Here is a 19,222-nt window from a genome sequence, read left to right as displayed (position 1 = left end):
GGATGACACTTGGGGTTTTTGGTTTGGTGTGCCCTAGTGCTCTAGCATGCGGCCCCGGAGGCTGACGTGTTGTGTTGTTTTGGATGATGGTTGTACGGCCTTTGGATTCTGTGTGTGGAGATACCCTCAGCTCGAGTTTGTAGCAATGGAAGATCCCAGTATTGGTTCTCTGCTTCAGTAACCAACAGATAATGCATTGCGGCCTAATATCGAACCCCGTCATCCGCAAATATGAGTGACCATATGTGTGGTTTGATGTGGCTTCCGCAGCAGTGCTGGTGAGACGGCTGAAGCGAAGTGCCGTCCTCAGATTGATGTTCAGCCTTCGACATGCTGTCGGAGCGCTCCAGATGTCTGGTGCTGCACGATTTCAACAGCAGCGCGACAACCGATCGTCAGCCAAAAACCTATCGAAGCTTTCTTGTACATTCGCATACATCTGATATATCTACTTGCAGCCAAGATGCTGGCTCATTCCAAACTTTTGAAGTGTTACTGAAGATCTATATATGACGCGATGCTCCCTCGCGCCCACCATTCAACCTGTTCTAAGGATCTATTTACTGCCTCCTGCATACCGTCTCATGCATTGAAACAAGACTGAGGACAGCCACGTTTTTGAGGCGGCTTGCTACGATACTCGGTCGTGTTCTCGCTGTCAGCAAAGCAATCCCCACAATCCTAGTACCAGACTCACGACTCGTGATCCGAGTGACAAACCCATCACTGCTTCTCCACCGCATGCGTCGCTTCCACAAAAGCATCCCACTGCCTCAACGCCGCCCCACTCTCGACAGCCCACCTCGCCTTCCTGACGCCCTCCTTCCAGCGCCCACCACCGGGCCCTCTCTCCTTGATCACCTTCCCATCATCGCCTGGCCCCATGCTACTCTCGTCCGCCTCACAGACTCCAGACACGACAAACAGCGCCGCGGTGTTGATCAGAACAAAATGCATGATCGGATCGTCCCTGGCCATCTCCCCGCGCAGTAGCCGCATGAGTATCGCCGCGTTCTCGTGCGGTTCTTTCCCCGGGCTGACTTCCGAGAGCGGGTGGGGCGGGAGCCCAAAATCCTCGGGGGATAGGGTAAACGCCTCGACCTCGACGACCGTCCGCGGCGGGGCATCGTCGTCTGACGTCTCGTCACTCTGCTCATCCCCGTCGACCTCGTCTCCCTTTCCCGCTTGCTGGCCCCGAAACGCCGGATTCGCCCTCTCGACCAACCGCCAGCAAAACGTCCTCCCCGCACAACTCAGCTCATCCAGATCCTCCTCGCCACAAACAACCATCGCCTTCCGCGCGCCCGACATCCTCAACGCATCCGCAAACGCCGGTCCCATATCCCTCCTCGCAACGCCCACAACGCGTGCCTCGACCAGCGCCTCGACCGGATTGGCCAGCGGGCCCAGCAGGTTGAAGATGGTGCGCCAGCCGAGCTGGCGCCGGATGTGGGCGACGTATTTCATGCCTTTGTGGAAGACGGGCGCGAAGAGGAAGGCGTAGTTTGTGGCGGCGTAGATTGCGGAGAGGGTGGTCGGGGCGGCGTTGCTGAGGACGGGCGCGGTGGGGAGCGTGCTGGAGAGCAGGTCTGCGGAGCCGGACATGGAGGTCGAGGCCCGGTTGCCGTGTTTGGCGATTAGGAGCAAAGAGGAGGCGAGGATGGAGCTGGTGGTGCTGATGTTGAAGGTGCTGTGGGAGTCGCCGCCCGTGCCTACGATGTCGCACTGGTGCGCCGGAGGGTTAGTCAGCGTGGGGATCGGGGTGACGGGGGGGGGGAAGGTGGGTAGTACCGTACCAGACCTCCGCGATAGGTTCCCTCTTTCTTGCCTCGCCGCTTGATTACCGCACGCAAGCTCTGCTCATCCACCGGCGCGGCGGCATCGCGCATCGCTTCGGCGCATTTGGCGATCACGTCGGCCTGGCGATCCCGGCCTGTGAAGTGCAGGGCGGTGAGCAGAGCGCCGGTCTGGACATCGGTCAGGCTGTTGGTGAAGATGTGGGATATGGCGAGAGCGATCTCGGAGGCTGAGACGTCCTCGCTGGCGGGCTGGGGCCAGAGCCGCTTGAGGAGGGGCGTTATGGTCAGCTTAGGGGCCTTCTCTGCTGCGTCGGCGGCGGAGCTCATGGTGGGGAAGCTGCTGTATTCTTTCCGACACTCAATCTGTGCTTGTAAGTTGTCAATTGACTCTGGAATGCTTCGTGGGGGGATTTGTTGGTACTCGTATGACTCGCGCTGCTCCCCGCCAACGCCAAGACAGGGTCCTCGGAGAAAGTGCGGCGAGCGGAAATCTTCAGCGTCTGCTTGCGAGCTATCAATAAACCACCATCGAAGGCTTCTTGCAAGCCTCACGACTATTTCTCTGGGCTACTAGAATGGGGCAGAAGCGCAAAGCATCCGAGGTCCAGAATGGCACCAGGAAGTCTGCGGCGAAAGGCGACAAAGCGGCTGGCGCAAACCGCGATGCTCGTCCGAACAAGCCTGTCGAGGACGGGAAGCCGAAGGCGGACCTGGTATGAGGACCGAGCATACTACAAATCCCAGGAACATACCTATAGCTGACACGTTGTGCAGATATTCGAGCCGCGCCCGGACTGGCATGCCGCAGAGCTCCCAGAGCTGCCCACCGTCGAAAATGCCTCAACACCACCGCGCCCTGTCCTGGACGAGCTCCACCAATACGCCGATACCCTCCTCGAGTCCGAGAACAAGAATTATACCGCTTCTCACCTCTCCTCTTCGTCCTCCTACAAGTTCATGTCCGATATCATGACCTCTGGAACGCTCGAGGACAAGGTCTCCGCTCTGACGCTGCTGGTTCAAGAATCGCCGCTGCACACCATGAAGTCTTTCGAAAATTTGCTTAATCTGGCTAGGAAGAAGAGCAGAAATCAGGCGCTCATGTCGCTCGGAGCCCTGAAGGACCTACTTGGTCAGGGTGTGGTACTGCCGCCTGAGAGAAAACTGCGAGCGTTCGTCAGACAACCTAGCCTGATCAGCGCACTGCAGGGGAAGCATGTCAGCTGGTCGACGGGCGAAAAACTCCCAGGCAGTATACAGAAGGTCCACCTGGTCGCATGGGCGTACGAGGACTGGCTGAAGCGGACGTATTTCGAGCTGCTGCAGGTTCTCGAGAGCTGGTGCAACGACGAGATCGAATACTCCCGTAGGCAATCGGTGAAGTTCGTCTGGGAGCTGTTGAAGGAGAAACCAGAGCAAGAGGAGAACCTGCTGAGGCTGCTGATCAACAAGCTAGGCGACAAGGAGAAGAAGATTGCGTCGCAGGCGTCTTATCTCATCCTGCAGCTGCAGAACACGCATCCTGCGATGAAGATGGTAATCATCAATGCAATAGAATCAGAGCTGCTGTTCCGCTCGGGCCAAACCGGACATGCGAAGTACTATGCGATCATCACCCTCAACCAGACGGTATTAAGCGGAAAGGAGCAAGAGGTAGCGAACAAGCTACTGGAGGTCTACTTTGCCCTGTTCGTCAATCTTCTCAAGAACACCAAATCTCCAGTCGCGACCATGAACACAAACGGACAGATCCAAGGCGGCGGCAGCAAGCCCGGCAAGAAGGCGAACCGCAAAGCGAAGCTCAGAGAGCAAGCCGATCAATCAGAGGAGCAGCTCCGAGAAAGAATGATAGCAGCAGTACTGACCGGCGTAAACCGAGCCTTTCCCTTCTCCAAAACCGACGATGCGACCTTTGAGAGCCAAATGGACACCATCTTCCGCGTCACCCACTCCTCAAACTTCAACACCAGCATCCAGGCCCTGCTGCTGATCCAGCAGATCTCAGCAACCAAGCAGTACTCCGCCGACCGCTTCTACCGCACCCTGTACGAATCGCTCCTGGATCCTCGCCTTCTTACCTCGTCGAAGCAGCTCCTCTACCTCGAACTCCTCTACCGCTCGCTTAAGAGCGACATCAACATCAAGCGCGTCAAAGCCTTCGTCAAGCGCCTGCTACAGATCATAACACTGCACGAACCCCCCTTCACCTGCGGCGTGCTCTTCCTAATCAGCAAACTCCAACTCACCTTCCCGAGCCTGGCCTCCATGCTCGACACGCCCGAGACCCCGGACGACGACGAAGAGCACTTCGTCGACGCCCCCGAAGACGGCGAAACACGCCTATCCCACCCACCTTCCTCCAACCCCGCCGACCCCGCCCCAAACCCCTCACCCCACTACAACCCGCGCAAGCGCGACCCAGCGCACTCCCACGCCGACCGCGCATGCCTCTGGGAGCTAGTCCCTCTGGCCGCGCACTTCCACCCCTCGGTCGCGCTCTTCGCGGCCCGCCTAAGGGGCCAGCATCCCATGCCCGAGAAGCCGGACATGCGCAGCCACACGCTGGTCCACTTTCTGGATCGCTTCGCGTATCGCAGCGCCAGGGCCAGGGCGGGGAAGACGAGAGGCGCGAGTATTATGCAGCCGCTCGCGGGGGCGAACACTGCGGATCGGTTGGTTGGGGCTGAGGCGGGGAGGGGGGATGTGGGCGCGGGCGCGGGCGCGGTGCCGGTTAATAGCGAGCAGTTCTGGCAGAGGAGGGTGGAGGATGTGGGGGTCGATGAGGTTTTTTTCCATCGGTATTTTGAGAGGGCTAACAAGGGGAAGAAGGAGAAGAAGGAGAAGAAGAGGGATAAGAGAAGAGAAGGGGAGGACGACGATGAGGATGATGAGGAGGAGATTTGGAAGGCGCTTGTGGAGAGCAGGCCCGAGGTTGATGGACCGGGAGATGATGAGGAGGGGTTTAGCGACATGGAGAGTTTGGACGATGAGGATAACGATGCTGGGTTGGACGACGAGATGGATGATGGAGACGAGGAGGGAGACGAGGGTGTTCAACTGGTCGGTTTCGACGACGACGCAGAAGAGGCGGAAGACGCTGCGGTGGGAGCAGATGATGATGATGATGGCTTCGACGCTGCGGAGCTAGAGGATGGGGACGAGGCGCTTGTGGGTAGCGACGAGGAGCTGCCGGATGACTTCGAAGGCTTCGGCGAGGAGCCTGATGAGACAAAGGACGTGGAGACGAAAGGGAAAGAGGAAAAGAAGCGCAAGAAGCGGAAGCTGAAGCACCTGCCTACGTTTGCAAGCGTGGAAGATTATGCTAAGCTCATAGGAGACGATGACGAGGAATAAGGGGGCTGCATGAACAGGGCTCTTGGCTGCCAGTAAACTGGAACCTAGTACTAGCGAGGGTCTAGTGTCAATATATGGGATAGCTGTAAAGCCAATTTTCTCCAGCACTGCACGGCGCTATGACAGCACGGAAGCCAAGGGGGTCTGTCAATGAGCTGCTATAGGCTTACAATGATCTAGAATCTACACCTGGACCCACTTTCCACTCTCAACTTGGGTATGCTCTGCTTGCTGGCAGTATACCCGCCACGATCCTATAAACACGTTGCTACAAGCCCTCCCCTTACTTCTCACCCGCACTCGGCGGAACATTGAACGTCCTTTCCAAAAACCCCATCTTCCTCCTCTTCTCCTCCACCACCCTCCTCCTCTCACTCGCCCTCCACATCAACCAGCTCGCCCCCGCAATCCCCGCCCCATACCCGCCCAAATGCGCCAAATGGTCCACCCCCTTGACCTTGCCCGTCCACATGTTGAACAGCTCGAGCGCAAGCATCACGCCCAGCAGCTGCTTGCTGCTCAGGGGGATCTGGAGGTCCGTGAAGGGGATGCGCAGGTGGTCAGCCGCGCGGATCAGGCACCAGGCGGCGAGGATGCCGTAGACGGCGCCGGAGGCGCCCAAAGAGGAGGTTATGAAGCGCCGGAGGAGCACGTGGTAGGTTAGGGAGGCGAAGGAACCGAGGGTTCCGGCGGCGAGGTAGAGGGCGAGGAAGTTGCCGCGGCCGATTTCTTCGTGGACTGCATGGTATTAGCGCTGGTTGAGGGCTTCTAGCTTAATCGCGCGTATAGGGGGAAGAGGGACCGGAAAGAGTGAGGAGCGTGTAGTCAGGACTTACGCTTCGGCCCAATGACCATGAACAGCACCATGTTCGTCGCCAGATGGCCCAGCTGCTGGTGGCTGAAGGTGTTGAACACATTGCTGAGCGCGATGGGGTAGCCAGGGCAGAGCGCGAAATAGCGGTTCAGCGTTGGCCATGCGGGGGGGACGCGCCAGAGGATGAAGATGGCGACGTTGGCGAGTAAGATTCCGACGCACGTTGACAGAGCGGGCGGCGTGTTGGGCCACAGGCGGCCGGATTGTGTAGGAGGCTCATATGTCTGCGCGAGGAGAATGCAGAAGCCGAGGGTGGCTGCAGTGACGAGGGCGGATGGCCATAGACGTTGGAACTGCGCGATGTTAGGGGGCACTGCTGTAGTATGGGGAGAACCGTGACATACAGCACTCATGTTAGGGGCTTCATTATCCTTGATGATTTGAGCCTTTTCTTCCCAGTATTTGTTGTACTTTTCACGCGCTTGCCTCCCCTGCTCGACTATGGTCACGTCAGCTGGCGCACCATCCATTGAGATGTAGTCACAAGGGCGTCTAGCACATACTGTAATCCGCGCTCCGGTCTGCTGAAAGAACCAATCCCGTGCGTCGAGACAACCGCTCCCGCGCCTGAACTACCACGTCCGGTTCTTCCTGACCCTCTCTTGGTGGTCGCTGCTCTCTCTGCCTCTGTTCCAGCTCTTCCAGCTCCTTTTGCTTCTCCTCCCACCTCCGCTCGTTCTCCTCCCTTATAGCGGCAAGCTCGCTTCTCGCATACCGTTGCCCAAACTCTGTTCCTTGCTGTGGCTGCCCTAGATCGACACCATCCAGGGCATCGTCCCGCTTGTAGAACCCTAGCCTCTGGGAGTCTTTCTCCATGACCTGATACAGCCTCTCCAGCTCTCTTTCTCGCCAAGCTTCCGCCGCTGCTTCTTCATCGACGGGAAAGTTTGCGCGTAGCCACTCGAGTCCTCTGAGACACTGCTCCTGGGTGACGTCTGTGTCGCCGGTAAGGCTAATGCCAAAATCACCGAGAGACCCGCTCTCGCGTCGCCACTGTAGTATCCGTAGGATTCGGTTTCCAAGTCCGGGTCCCATTTCTTCGCCAAATATCTTGGTGATGTCGAGAGCGACTAGGTCGCCCGAAGGGAGCGGCATGCCGGTCTTATCACTGTATTTTCTCCAATCGTAGTGAACGGGCCCTTTCTCGGATGCAGTGTCTTCAACCGGCGTGGTCTCCTTGGGAGGCACGCTACGCTGTCTAGGGATACGAGCCCGTGGAGATGACTTCGCGCTGGCTTTCGATCTTGTTTTGCCGACCTGTTTGGGATTTTTCTCGAGTAACATGCCCTGCGCTGCGGTGGTGCTGAAGGCGGATGTCTGCCATGGCGCTTGTGAGAGAGTAGGTGAGAGGATCGGTGTCGAAGTCGTGCGCACCGGCAACGGCCATGTCGAATCTATTCTTGCTGTGGCACTGCATCTGCTATATCCAACGGTAGCAGTTGAGCAGTTTCGCCCCGTGGCTATCCGGACAGCGAGTCCCCATGGCGAGAGAGTCGAGGCGCGTAGACCGGAGCAAGGCTTCCAGAGTGCTACCGACCATACATGGCTCATCTCTGTTGATGCTGGGCGTGAGCAGAGAAGGGCAGAGAGTTTGCGCTCTCACTGACATCTTGGCGTGGTGGTGCAGGAACCAGAGGATGATGCGGACGTCCTCAGCCCTACGAAAGCTCCGCAACCTCCGACCAACGAGAAAACGCCCCGCCAGCTGAACAACTCAACGCACTCCACAGGATTCAGCATCACTTCTGCGCTGCTCGGCAAACTCAGCTGTTCGGAACCAGAATCCAGCTCCAGCTTTGGTTTCAGCATCACCGCCCCGTCCCCAGCTTCAGCACCACCACCCCACCATCCTCTCGTCCCCCCTTCACCCCCACACGCCCCAACCATGTCCGCGACCTCCAACCCCATCCCTCCCGAGCGCTTCGCTCTGGCTTTGACCGAACTTCCCCTGGGCTCGCTGCACGCCAAAGCCGCCGAGCTCCGCAACAGCATCGCGCACCTGCGGCACTCGAACGAGCAGCTCACGCCCTACGCGCGGGACGGAGACCGGGAGTGCGCGGACGCGATCCGGGAGAACGAGGAGGTGATTTCACGGATGGAGGAGAGGGTTGCGCTGCTCAAGGCAGAGGTTGAGGGACGGGGGATGCCGTGGGTGGAGGTTGAGGAGGAGAAGAAGGGGCATGGGAATAGGGAGGGCGGGGAGAGGGCTGCGAATGGGGAGGTGGGGGAGAGGGGCTCGAGCGTGGATGGGGATGGGGCGGAAGAGGAAGGGGTACACTTGTGAGACATTGGGTGCCATGCTCGATTCCCGGTCTGTTCGAGATGAGGGCTATGGAGGGCATCGACTGCCACCAGACCTGAAAGGCTGGACAGCGGATGCGATGCGCCGTAATAACCGTGACATCCGACTTAGCAAGAGGTCGTTACTCAGTGGATGTGCTGGTGTCTGTACCCGGGTTGAATCACTCAAGTAATACTTCAACGGAGCAAGTTGAGGTGAGTAAACATACGACGGACATTTGCGGGATACTGAATTTTGAACAGGACTTGGGAAGCAAAAGGATTGCTGACTACGGCTCTCAAAGTAATTATATGGAGACACGAAAAGCTCGCCTTGTTCTGAGGCACCACAGCGTCACTGAAAGGTCATCGCCAGACTAAAAACGGAATATTACAAACGAATAGAGAGCTCCACTTTGTACATAAACGCCCACGCTAATGCTAAAACCCAAAATGTGTGCTTTCAAAAAATTGGTGCAATAGTCCCAAGATCCCAATAAGATTGCGTCGCTAGGGGACTGCAAACAACGAAAACGGTACAACTACTAATACTGCATGGAGTTGTGTCTGGAATTAGACATACTCCCCGAAGCAGAACTCTCACTCGGCGTCTGAGGCCCCAGCGAGAGCTGGCTCCTCAGGATCATGATCCAATCATGCTGCAATAACTCCGCAGCCGACGCCCTCCTCGCCGGATCCCGCTCAAAACATCTTTTCAAGAAGTCAATTCCCGACTCGCTCAGCTGGTCCGTCTTGGGCAGTTCCGGCGGGTTGCCTTGAGCGATGTTGTACATGATAGCCCACTCGTTATCAAGTGTCGCCCATGGCCGTCGGCCCGTCGCCATCTCGAGGATGACGCAGCCGAGGGACCAAATGTCCGCTGAACCGGCTCGGCCGGTGCTTTGGCCCTTGATGACTTCGGGAGACATATACATGGGCGTGCCTTGCATGGATTTCTGGCGTCCTTGGCGGCCGGCGGCATTGTCGCCGACCATGGTCTTGCCTTGGCGGGCGATGACTTTGGCGGCGCCGAAGTCGACGAACTTGATCACGCCGTTGTGGTCGAGCAGGATGTCTGTGGTACGGTTAGATGGGTGTGTTATTGCGTAGATGGGGGTGTGACTTACTTTCGGGTTTGATGTCGCGGTGGACGACACCGGCATCGTGTAGATAGGCCAGCCCTTCCAACATCTGCAAAGCGTAGACCATGATGACTGTCTCGTCCTCTATCCTTCCGTGCTCGAGGAGACTGGCGAGCGAACCGCCGGAACAGTATTCCATGAAGATGTAGACCTTGTCTCGATGGGGCTCGATGCCGTAGTAGGAGACAATATTCGGATGATCAAGTAGTTGTAGTACGCCCATCTCGTCCCGGATCTGTGATACGATCGTCGGGATGAGGTGGGGATCTTGCAGGCGGATCTCCTTGACTGCCATAAGGTGGCCGGAGTCAAGATTAATTGCCGCATATACGGATCCGAACGTGCCGCCGCCGACATACATTCCTTGCTGCCATCGTAGAGTAACGTTTGTCGCGGAAGACGACAGGTATGTGAGGGCACGATCAGCTTCGTTCGAGTCTTCCAAGACGCGTCCCAGCGCTTGCCGCTCCGCCTCTTTCTGTTTGCGGATCTCATCAATCTCAGCAAGCTGCTCGAGCCACTGCTCGCGGACCAGATTCGATGATTCCTCGTCGTCCTTTAGTCTGCTCACATCCAGCCTAAGCTTACCCATCATAGCTTCCATGCGCTGCTTCTCAGCTTGTGCTGCCATGGTCGATCTTGCGCCCATGATATCGAAGTGAGAGATAAGCAACGACATACACCCAGCAACCTTCGCGCGCAGCTTCGAGTACTCCTGGTCACTAATCGAAAGTATGTTTTGCCCTCTTGTCATAATCATGGCAAACTCGAGCGCAAGCACGGCCCATCGGCAGGTCTTGCGGTCGGAAGCTATGCAATCGTCACAGATGAAGCTGACCCAGTCCAGCGCCAGCCTAGTGAGCTTGATATTGTTCAGCGCCCGTCGGTTGCTATCCATGTAGTGAACGGAGCTTTGGCCAAACTCGGCCGCGAAGGCGAAGCAGGTTTGGATGAGTTCTTGGCACTGCAGCCCAGAAAGCTCCTTTCGGATGATCTCCACGCTGTCCATGATTGTGTTGGACAGCTTGTATGTAAACTTCTTGATCCGTTGCAACTCGGCATGCACTCGAGGTAGGTTTGCCCGTTGGTCGATCAAGACCGTAAGATCCAGTCCTGTCGTCTGCATGAAAGCAGCGTTGGCGTTCACCAGCCGCTGCTGGGAGCCATCTGCGACGAGGCGAAGCCTGCTAGTCTTCATATCCAGGAACGGCTGGCGCACATCGGTAGTAACAGTTTTACCACGCCAGTGAAGCGGACCTTCAGGTTTCAAGATCAGCAGATACGGGTTGGACGGATCTTCTGGATTCTCCTCGGCGTGGTAGCAGGTTCCGAGAAGAGACTGTACTTCCTGCGGTCGATCTTGCAGAGTGGGCGAAGCAAGGATGTAGATACCAGTAGTCTGACTGTCCGTGTCTGTCTCGACAAGGAAATGACCAGACATCACTAGAGAGTGGTACAGATCCTCGATTTGCTCCGAGTCCATGTTGATATTGTACTCCGTTGAGTTCTCGAACCTGGTCGACAGGACCCTGGAGAAACGGAACAACTTCCTTTGTCGCACCCGCACCGAATCGAGCACCTGCTTGTATCTTTTATCCATTTCTGTGCCAGCCACTTCGTCCGGGCGTTTCTGCAATTCTTTCTCGAAATAAGCCGTCAAGCGTATTAGGGCTTTGGAAGTAAGCGAGCTATCCAACGTCAGCTTCGTTTCAGATTGTTGTACCATGCGCCGTACCTGAACTGCTCCGCAACCTCGACATCACCGCCCTCAAGATGTCTACCAAGTTTGTTGGAGAAATCCCACTCTTGCTCCAGGATCTCAGCTTCCTTAAAGGTGTTCTTGTTCGCGGAGAGCTTCCAATTGAGCATTCGGAAGTAGTACTTAAGGGCGTCCAGGACAACCATGTCAAAGTTCTCCTCCATGCATGGCGGGGGTTCCCAGCCTGGCTCGTGCTGTGACACGACTGTATATTCATCTTTGACCCGGATTGCAAGGGTAAGCAGGATCTGGAACTGGACGATCATCTGTTCCGCCATCATGACACCGCTCTGAGCCGGGTCTTTTATCTTCTTTGCATAAGTAAGCCGCATGCGAATGATCTCCTGAACCAGACGCGACGGGAAGTTCATGAGTGTGAGCAGCTCTTCGATGTAAGGCGGCAGATGTCGGTCCGCAAACGTCTCGGCATTTGCAATGAGCGTAGCCTTTGCTTTGTTGATGACGACATTGAGTTTTACGAGCAAGCTGTCTTTACCCTGCAGAGACTTAAGCCCATCTTCTTTGAGCAATCTGTCAATGAATGAGGAATCATCCGAGAGATGGCTGTCGTTTGTAGATCGCGCTCTTGGCTTTGCAAAGTCGAGTTCTTCGTTGCCCACCCAGTTCCTCAGAATTGCAAGCTCGGTGTTGATGAGCTGTGTCGTATTGTGCCAGGACATGACAGCATCACACGTCTCATGAAAGGGTGCAGAGGCAGCCCGGGGGTGTGCAGCTTCCAGAGCTTGCCTTGTCGGATACAGCTGCTCGCACTTCTCGATCTTCTGGACGACTTCTTCGACCTGCTCCGTCGCCGTCTTGCCGGCCTCAGCCTCACCCTTGATTTCGAAAGCGATCACCGCTTCGAGAAAAGATTTGACTTTGGCGCGCCCATCGTCGATTACCCTCCGCTGTGCCTGTATCGTCCGGCCGCAGACTTTAGCTCGTATTCCCATCCAGACTTCATTCTGGAGCGTGCTATCCCCCTGTTGTTCTGTACCACCTATCAGACGCTTCTTCTCTTGCTTGACAACGTCACCAGTCAGAACGTTGGCAAGCATAGAATGCCACTCGAGTCTCTCCCGGTTCGCTGGTATCTTCAACTCCTCTATCGACGGCTGCATATCATCGTTGCCGTAGTAGAGTAGGATCTCAGAGTCATAAGGCTCGCTCTCTTGGTATTCGGCTGTTAGTGGTGACTCGTCGTCCGTGTCGGAATCCGTGCTGTATCCCAGGCTAGGAGTCCGCACGTCCGGGTTGAAGAACTGGTCATCGGTTGCATTGTCTTGCCGTATCCGTTGCAAATAGGCCTTCTGTTGAGCTCGGTACTCGGCGTTGGGGTTACGGCGGGTTCGGGAAGAGGCGCGATGCCGGTTAGAGGTGGTGTTAAGGGAGCGCTGAGTTGGCCGCCGTGGTGGCGCGTAGGCGTTTGATGGTGTCCTTACAGCGCTCGGTCTTGCAGCTCGCGTGTTGCTCGTTCCGCTCGAGTGAAGCTGTGATGGCCCAGGAGTACCATCGTATCCATTTGGAAAGCCTCCAGTTCCTCCTTTTGACCGTGCTTGTTGACTGCTAGCCCATGTGTTGCTCAAGGGAGGTACTTCGTCGACCAGCGTCTTGACCGCGGCGGGCACGAACGGGTATCGGCCTTCGTTGTCGTCGTCGGAGAGGCGCTCATGGGCTGGTTCAGGGTCGGACTCTCCGGAGGAGCCTGGTGGGGAGTGCTGAGCTGGCGCCCTGGATGTGTCCATAATTGACAAGCGTTGTGAAGCCATGGCATCGTCAGCTCCGTTGAAGCGCGCTCCTTGAGATGCAAGTTGCCCGGCGCTCATCACGGAAACGGGCCAAACAGTCTCCTTCCAAGGTTGTTTGACTTGCGATCGGCCTTTCGCCTCTGTGGCTTTGTGTGGCGGTGCAACCAGGTAACGTGACCCTCTCGAAGCGCTCTTTAGCGGCTTGGGAGCCCCCTTTGGTGGGACACAAGTTAACAAGTTAGAAGAACGATTACTCAAAGTGCTGTCAAGGGCAGAGAGTCTGAGAGTACTATAACGGGACTGGCTGCCTAAATGTTCGGTAGCGCGGGCGGAGTGGTGCAGTTGCAGTCTATGCCAGTTACGGATATTGCCAACATGCGCATGCAGGGGAATAACCTATTGGATTGAACTCTCAATCCAGGGGCTCTCTCTACATTCTCAACAGGGTTTGTACACAGGGACATCACTGTATTGTCCGTTTGAAACAGTCAAGCGGCACATCATGAAAAGGGGAAACGAGCTTCACAGAATCGTCCTAGATCCTGAAACGACAAGTTTTGCAGCGATGCCTACATCTTTTGCCGTCTTCTCCATCTCGTTATCTGACGTAGTACCGGCCGCGAAACCCGCTATCCGCTCGGTGCAAGCGCGGACCTGACCGAGCCGCCACGAACATTAGGCGTGTTCAACTGATGCCCCCAATTGGAGCGCCATGACCGTGCTCAAGCATCTGCGTGGTTGAGCATACAGGGCTCAGTGCCGGCCTGCTTCCGGTAGATAGGTTCATATTGAAGCCTGCTCGGCGACTGGACGCGGACGATTCGAGCTATATCACACAAGCTACTGGGTACTCGTACATGGCAAGCGTCGACATAATGTTAATCGATGGGCCAAAACGGACGAGCAAGCCGAGACGTTTTTTGGGCGATGCCTGCGTGCAGTCCATGTGGTGGTATTGCTGCGTACGGCCGCTGGCTCCGCCGGGCTTGGAGGCACTCGGAGTGACCCGTGAGGACGTGTTGTGAATGGTTTGAGCAACAGGTGGAGACGAGCTCTGGAGCCTGTTAGGCGCTTGTTGATGGGAAGTAGCGACAGAACCTACAGCATCAACCGTGGTGTATGTGCATAATCCCCCTTGGCGGTTCAGCATTATCGAGAGTGCTGAATCAATGGAGCATCCTGTCGGTAGTGTATGTGTCGGTGTCTGCGGATGTACTTGTTTGTTTTTGCGGACACACCCTGGTGAGATGGTAGTGTGCGTAGAATACCATTATCTTACTCTCCAGAATCGGAATTGCTTTGCGAAGTCTCCAAAAGACGTTCAATGCATGCAATAAGCTCCGGCATTCGGAAAGGCTTTGAGATGACATCATCCTGCACTGGCATTAGCGGTGACCAACCATAGGCAAGACTCTGTTACAGAAGCCACTCACCATGCCAGCATCTAGCGCCTTGTCAATCTGTTCAAGCCTTGCGTTCGCCGTAATTGCAATGACTTGAACTGGCCGTACGAGCGATCCGTCGCGCTCCAGCTTCCTTATTCTTGAGACGCACTCCAAGCCGTTCATGACCGGCATTTCGATGTCCATCAGCACTACATCTAGATTCTTCCCGTCGCTTTCATTGCCCTTCCAGTACCTTGTGTTTCGCAGGAAGTCCAATGCCTCCTGTCCCTGATTGGCAATGCTGACTCTGTGGCCCAGCTTCAGAAGCTGCTTGCTGAGGACCTGCTGGTTGATTACATTGTCTTCGGTTATGAGGATATCGTAAACATGTGGAGCATTGGTAGATTCTGGCGGAGCTGAGCTATCAGATGGGAGCGAGCCGCCAGGCGCAGCACGCTCTTGGCGGGCAGACAACGGCTCCTGCACGTTATTACGATACGGGGCGGAGCGTCGCAAGTTGTTAACATGCGGTGAATGAGGGTCGCTCAAGGCCTGTTTGGATGTCTGGGTCTCCGTTGGTACGTGCTCACAGCGGCGAGCCTTGATGTAGAAGGCAAAGGTCGAGCCTTGACCGGCTTCCGAAGCGACCCCGATACTCCCGCCTTGCATTTCTGCTAGTTCGCGGCAGATGAACAAGCCCAGGCCAGAACCGCCGTAGTTCACGTGTGTCCGAGGCGCTTGGGAAAAGCGCAGGAAGAGCAGCTTCTTCTCATCCGCGGCCAGACCACACCCTGTGTCTTCTACAGCGAAACAGAGATAGAGGCTTTCGCCCTTCCCCCATTCAGGTCTGTTGGTAAGGTCTTCACGCTCCTTCCGAAGCGGTAGATACTCAATCCCCGAAACAGACTCCGCCGGCTTCCCTCGGGATGCGGCCATGTGAATGGTGACTATCCGTCGTTCTTGAAGCTGTGTGAACTTGATGCTGTTAGTAACAAGGTTGATGAGGATTTGGAGAAGTCGACTGGGATCTAAGAGAACCCAGTCAAGGGCCAGATCATGGAAGGAATCATCGATGTGTGTTTTCTGGGTGATTTTAGCAGTCTGAAGTTCTCCTTCGAACATCTTGAGCAAATCCTTTATGATGGCTAAAGGTTGAACTTCTACCGGCGTGATCGAGAAGAGGCCCGAGTCCAATTTGCTTATCGTAAGGATATCGTCAACTATCGTCTTTTGATGCTGTGCGCAGTGCGATACAGTTCCCGCGGCATCGATGCTGCTGTCTACTAGTTTTTTGGATTCCGGGCTCATTGTCGGGTCATTCGTCTTCAGAGAGTGTAATGAAGTCATGATGTCGTCGGCTATCGACTGTCAGCATTAATCACAGGCAACACCTGATAACGCAGGTGCCGCGGCCTGAAACCTGGGTGAGGATGTATCGGCCGTTTGCGCCAGAGCAGCAAACAAGACTCCACATTCTATCGAGCTTCGAGGCATTCAGCTACGATAGATTGTCACTTGAAGCAAGCCTCGATATTCACAGACGACAGGTATTGCTGATTGCAAAGATTTCCACGTACCTGATATCATTATGGCGCTTAGCGGGTTTCTCATCTCATGAGAAGTAACGTCTATGAAAGTCTCTTGACGTCGTTGAGCCTCTATAGCGTCCTCCATTCGTCGCTTCTGAATGATCTCTGCATATTTCTGAGGGGTGATGTCTGTGATCGAGCCGATTACGGACCTTGGTGTTCCGTCGTCATCCCATACAGAGAACGCATACTATCAACTGTCAGTGGTCACTCTTTCGGTCTTGCCGTACAGCAAACGTACGCAAAGAATCCAGGTGCAATCAATATCCCCTTGCGGATCGAGCTGGTGCTCTTGTACTCCCACATACTGCGATCTTTGAGCGACTCTGAACTCGAAACTGATCGATGTTTTTGTCGTCCGAACCGCTTTCCAAGCTTGCCGCACAACAGGCACGTCTTCTGGATTCATTCTATCCCAAATAGGAGACTCTGATCCTATGTTGTTATCCCGCGAGTCTCCAGTGAGCTCAAACCAACGTTCGTTTCTGTACTGATACGTTCCATCCATATTACCTGGCTTGGAAGCTAGGACGAAGATGCCGACAGGTACGCAATCTGCAAAGTTCTGCAACTGCTCACGGCTTCGTTCCAGCTCCCGAGTCCTAAGACTTAATTGCTCTTCAAACTTGCGCTGGTCAAGCGCAGCCTGCTCAGCTATGGTCCGGCCACGTCGCGTCTCTTCCTCCAGTAGGAGGACGGATGCTATGGATGTGACTATCTGTCTGTTGAACAGCCGATGGAAAGTACGATACTCCTCATCGTAAGGTCGGCGTGTGTTCATACCCATAACGAGGTAGCCCAAGACAGTTTCGGTGGAGTTCGGATTGGTTGTTGTCGGACGTATTGGAAATATCGCAGCGCATTTGCAGGGATCACACCACCCCCTGGTATCAAGACCTACGACCAAGTCCATCGGCAGGGTGCCATCTTCGAGAAAAAGGACGAGCGGGTCCTGGGCCTCCGCGGCCTGCCCGAAGAACGGGTGAAACCCCTTTGATCCCTTCGCAATATCGGTGCGAGTTGGTGCCGCCGCGTGCCCCATGTCAACGCCGATTGTGCAGAGAACTTCGAACCGCTTCGTAGTTGACGAGCCAACCGTGTGAGCATCTGACCCCGTTGACACCTCATTTTGGTCAACACCTGCATAGATGACAACCCATGGCATGTCGTGCTCGTTCTTCTCAATAGCTCGAAGAAGCAACTTCCAAAAAGACTCAAGGTCTGAAGCTGCTGCTGTCGTCTCTGAAATGCTAAGCAGTGTCGACATCCGTCTTTCTGTGATTCTGTGCTTTGTGGTCTCAAAGCAGTTTTGGAACCAGCCAGCGATCGTGTCGTCTTCACCGAAGATGGGCATGAAGCCGAACGAGTAGTACGTCTCTTCTTGTGGTCCGAAACCGCGATCCAGAAATGTAAGCAGATGCTCAAGGAAAACGCCTTGCCCAGTTTCCTGGCAGCGCTTGAAGAAAGGCTCAAACCCTTCCCACGCCTCTCGAAACCCTTCCTGTGGCGTCATGCCCAACAATGTTGGATGTTTGTTCGCGATTACCGACGGATAGGCAGCGTTGTATATCATGTTGAGATCCGGCCCCCAGAACATGACAGATGGCGCTGGATTGGCCATCAGGAAGTTGCACATAAAGCGGAGTTGTGGGGACCATGATTCCATGGGGCCCAAGGAGGTTGAGGCCCAGTCCACGCTTCTGACAAGTTCTACATGAGGAGACAGGCCTGGCGGAGGAGGGCTTGAAGTCCAGTCGTATTTCCAAGCCGACAACCCAGGCTGGTCTTCAGACGTATCTCCAGACTTAGTCGCAGCGAACTTGTGGCCTCCCGACATCATGCGTGTTTCTGTGCTTGAGAGCATACCGGAATCCAAATCAGATCCGGGCGGTTTGAGTCCGCGCATGAATGATGGAAGTTCTGCATCAGATGAAGTAGAGAGCAATGTGCTCGTTGTCGCCTGTTGCCGCTGAAAGGTCCCGCTGACAAGCTTAAAGCGCTCTCTCAATGTCAAAGCTGTCCAGCTGTAATGGTTGAAGACTAGCCGGTACTCGTGCGTTGCAGGATTGGAGGCCCAGTCTCTGAACACTGGGTAGGTCGTCTTATCAGACTGACCTAACGGATCTGGTTCACGACGCCCGGAAACTACGTCTAGCAGATTACCAGCCGTCTTGAGGGCAGTGTTGATGTGGATAGGATTCAGGTTCTGGTTACGGGACGCGGCGGACTGCGCAAGATCTATGATAAACATAGGGCTCTTCTCAACGTCCATGAGCTCCGTAAGCAGAATTCCCTTGATTGCTTGCAAGGACTGCTCATCCTCCGTCCCTCGACTGTCTATCTCATTGTCTGTCCTGTCATTTTCTTGCTTCATGCCCCTGGCATGGGCCTCCGATTGCTCAGCCATTGCTCGAGCTTGCGGTACGATAGCCACGCATTGGCTTCAAGAACAATGAATGTATTTCGTTGCGTTCCCCGGCAAGCGTCGGCGCCACCGCCTATGATATGTACCGAGAGAGATCGAGCCGTAGAGATGAGGGCGAGGGGAACTCTTGAGGGTGTTGTTGGCGAGCTTTTAGTGGCCGCGAGTCGCGAACGGGTACTTAAGATTCGACCTGAGGCGTACGGGACGGGGAAGTCTTCACACAGAGAACTGGCAACGGCGTCAGTCTCAAGGACGAAACGTGCCGGAAGAAGGCCATCAGCAATTCTCGATTTCTTGTGGTCGTCTGAAGGTAGTAGTGACTCTGCAGGGATATCTGGGACGGCGGGCCAGAACGCTCGGTGCCAGATGCGCTAGTCATGCCTCCCCTGCGTTGCGGCTCCAGCTAGGTAGGTATGTTTATTTCCGTACGATGTGAACCCGATGTCTATCGCCTTTCCCTTGCATTCCTCCGTTTGACATACGGAAGGTAACATATAGTGCACTCCGTGTACTGTGTAAGCGAAGCAATACCAAATCATCCACGAAAGCTCCAATGGTCTTCCATCAGCTAGCGGTTCACGTTTGGATTACCTGCCCGGAATCTCTGATGCTCGAGGAACCCCAAGCGGACGAATAAGCCTGTGGTGGAGCTTAGGGCTATCGGGCACCTAGGCTTTTGCGACTCCAAACCCTTCTCGCATTGTACTCCTACATACATTAGGCCATCCTTGTCCACCTCACTCGATGTCATAAGCGCACGAAGTCCACTGATGCAGAACACCAAGTCAGGCCATGCCGGTTCTTCCTAGTGGCTACCCGACCTAGCTCGCAAATAGGTCTGGACGAGATCCCCCAATGTCTGTCAAC

General features: G+C 55.4%; 6 protein-coding genes across 6 annotated transcripts; 2 read left to right on the top strand and 4 right to left on the bottom strand.

The window, feature by feature from the left end:
• Window positions 1-723: 723 nt before the first annotated feature.
• W97_06701 (anthranilate phosphoribosyltransferase) lies at window positions 724-2,126 on the bottom strand (the record flags this gene model as incomplete). Its single annotated transcript, XM_007784574.1, has 2 exons — window positions 724-1,725; window positions 1,797-2,126. The coding sequence occupies 2 exons, from the start codon at window positions 2,124-2,126 to the stop codon at window positions 724-726; spliced, it is 1,332 nt and encodes a 443-aa protein (XP_007782764.1).
• A 248-nt stretch (window positions 2,127-2,374) lies between these two features.
• Window positions 2,375-5,153, top strand: W97_06700 (uncharacterized protein; the record flags this gene model as incomplete). The annotated part of the gene is made up of 3 exons (XM_007784573.1): window positions 2,375-2,512; window positions 2,574-4,848; window positions 4,948-5,153. 3 exons carry the CDS (start codon window positions 2,375-2,377, stop codon window positions 5,151-5,153), a joined length of 2,619 nt encoding a protein of 872 aa, XP_007782763.1.
• A 283-nt stretch (window positions 5,154-5,436) lies between these two features.
• W97_06699 (uncharacterized protein) lies at window positions 5,437-7,311 on the bottom strand (the record flags this gene model as incomplete). Its single annotated transcript, XM_007784572.1, has 4 exons — window positions 5,437-5,891; window positions 5,990-6,320; window positions 6,372-6,466; window positions 6,531-7,311. The coding sequence occupies 4 exons, from the start codon at window positions 7,309-7,311 to the stop codon at window positions 5,437-5,439; spliced, it is 1,662 nt and encodes a 553-aa protein (XP_007782762.1).
• Window positions 7,312-7,912: 601 nt separating this feature from the next.
• Window positions 7,913-8,311, top strand: W97_06698 (uncharacterized protein; the record flags this gene model as incomplete). Its single annotated transcript, XM_007784571.1, has 1 exon — window positions 7,913-8,311. The coding sequence occupies one exon, from the start codon at window positions 7,913-7,915 to the stop codon at window positions 8,309-8,311; it is 399 nt and encodes a 132-aa protein (XP_007782761.1).
• Window positions 8,312-8,852: 541 nt separating this feature from the next.
• On the bottom strand, window positions 8,853-12,953 carry W97_06697 (STE/STE11/SSK protein kinase; the record flags this gene model as incomplete). Its single annotated transcript, XM_007784570.1, has 3 exons — window positions 8,853-9,382; window positions 9,435-11,137; window positions 11,185-12,953. The coding sequence occupies 3 exons, from the start codon at window positions 12,951-12,953 to the stop codon at window positions 8,853-8,855; spliced, it is 4,002 nt and encodes a 1,333-aa protein (XP_007782760.1).
• A 1,278-nt stretch (window positions 12,954-14,231) lies between these two features.
• On the bottom strand, window positions 14,232-18,337 carry W97_06696 (uncharacterized protein; the record flags this gene model as incomplete). The annotated part of the gene is made up of 4 exons (XM_007784569.1): window positions 14,232-14,330; window positions 14,390-15,699; window positions 15,919-16,120; window positions 16,172-18,337. 4 exons carry the CDS (start codon window positions 18,335-18,337, stop codon window positions 14,232-14,234), a joined length of 3,777 nt encoding a protein of 1,258 aa, XP_007782759.1.
• Window positions 18,338-19,222: the final 885 nt, after the last annotated feature.

This window comes from Coniosporium apollinis (genome assembly GCF_000281105.1).
Source record: "Coniosporium apollinis CBS 100218 chromosome Unknown supercont1.34, whole genome shotgun sequence".
NCBI lineage: Eukaryota > Fungi > Ascomycota > Dothideomycetes > Coniosporium > Coniosporium apollinis.
The sequence above is the reverse complement of the archived record's forward strand: the minus strand, read 5'-3'. Positions and strand labels throughout refer to the sequence as shown.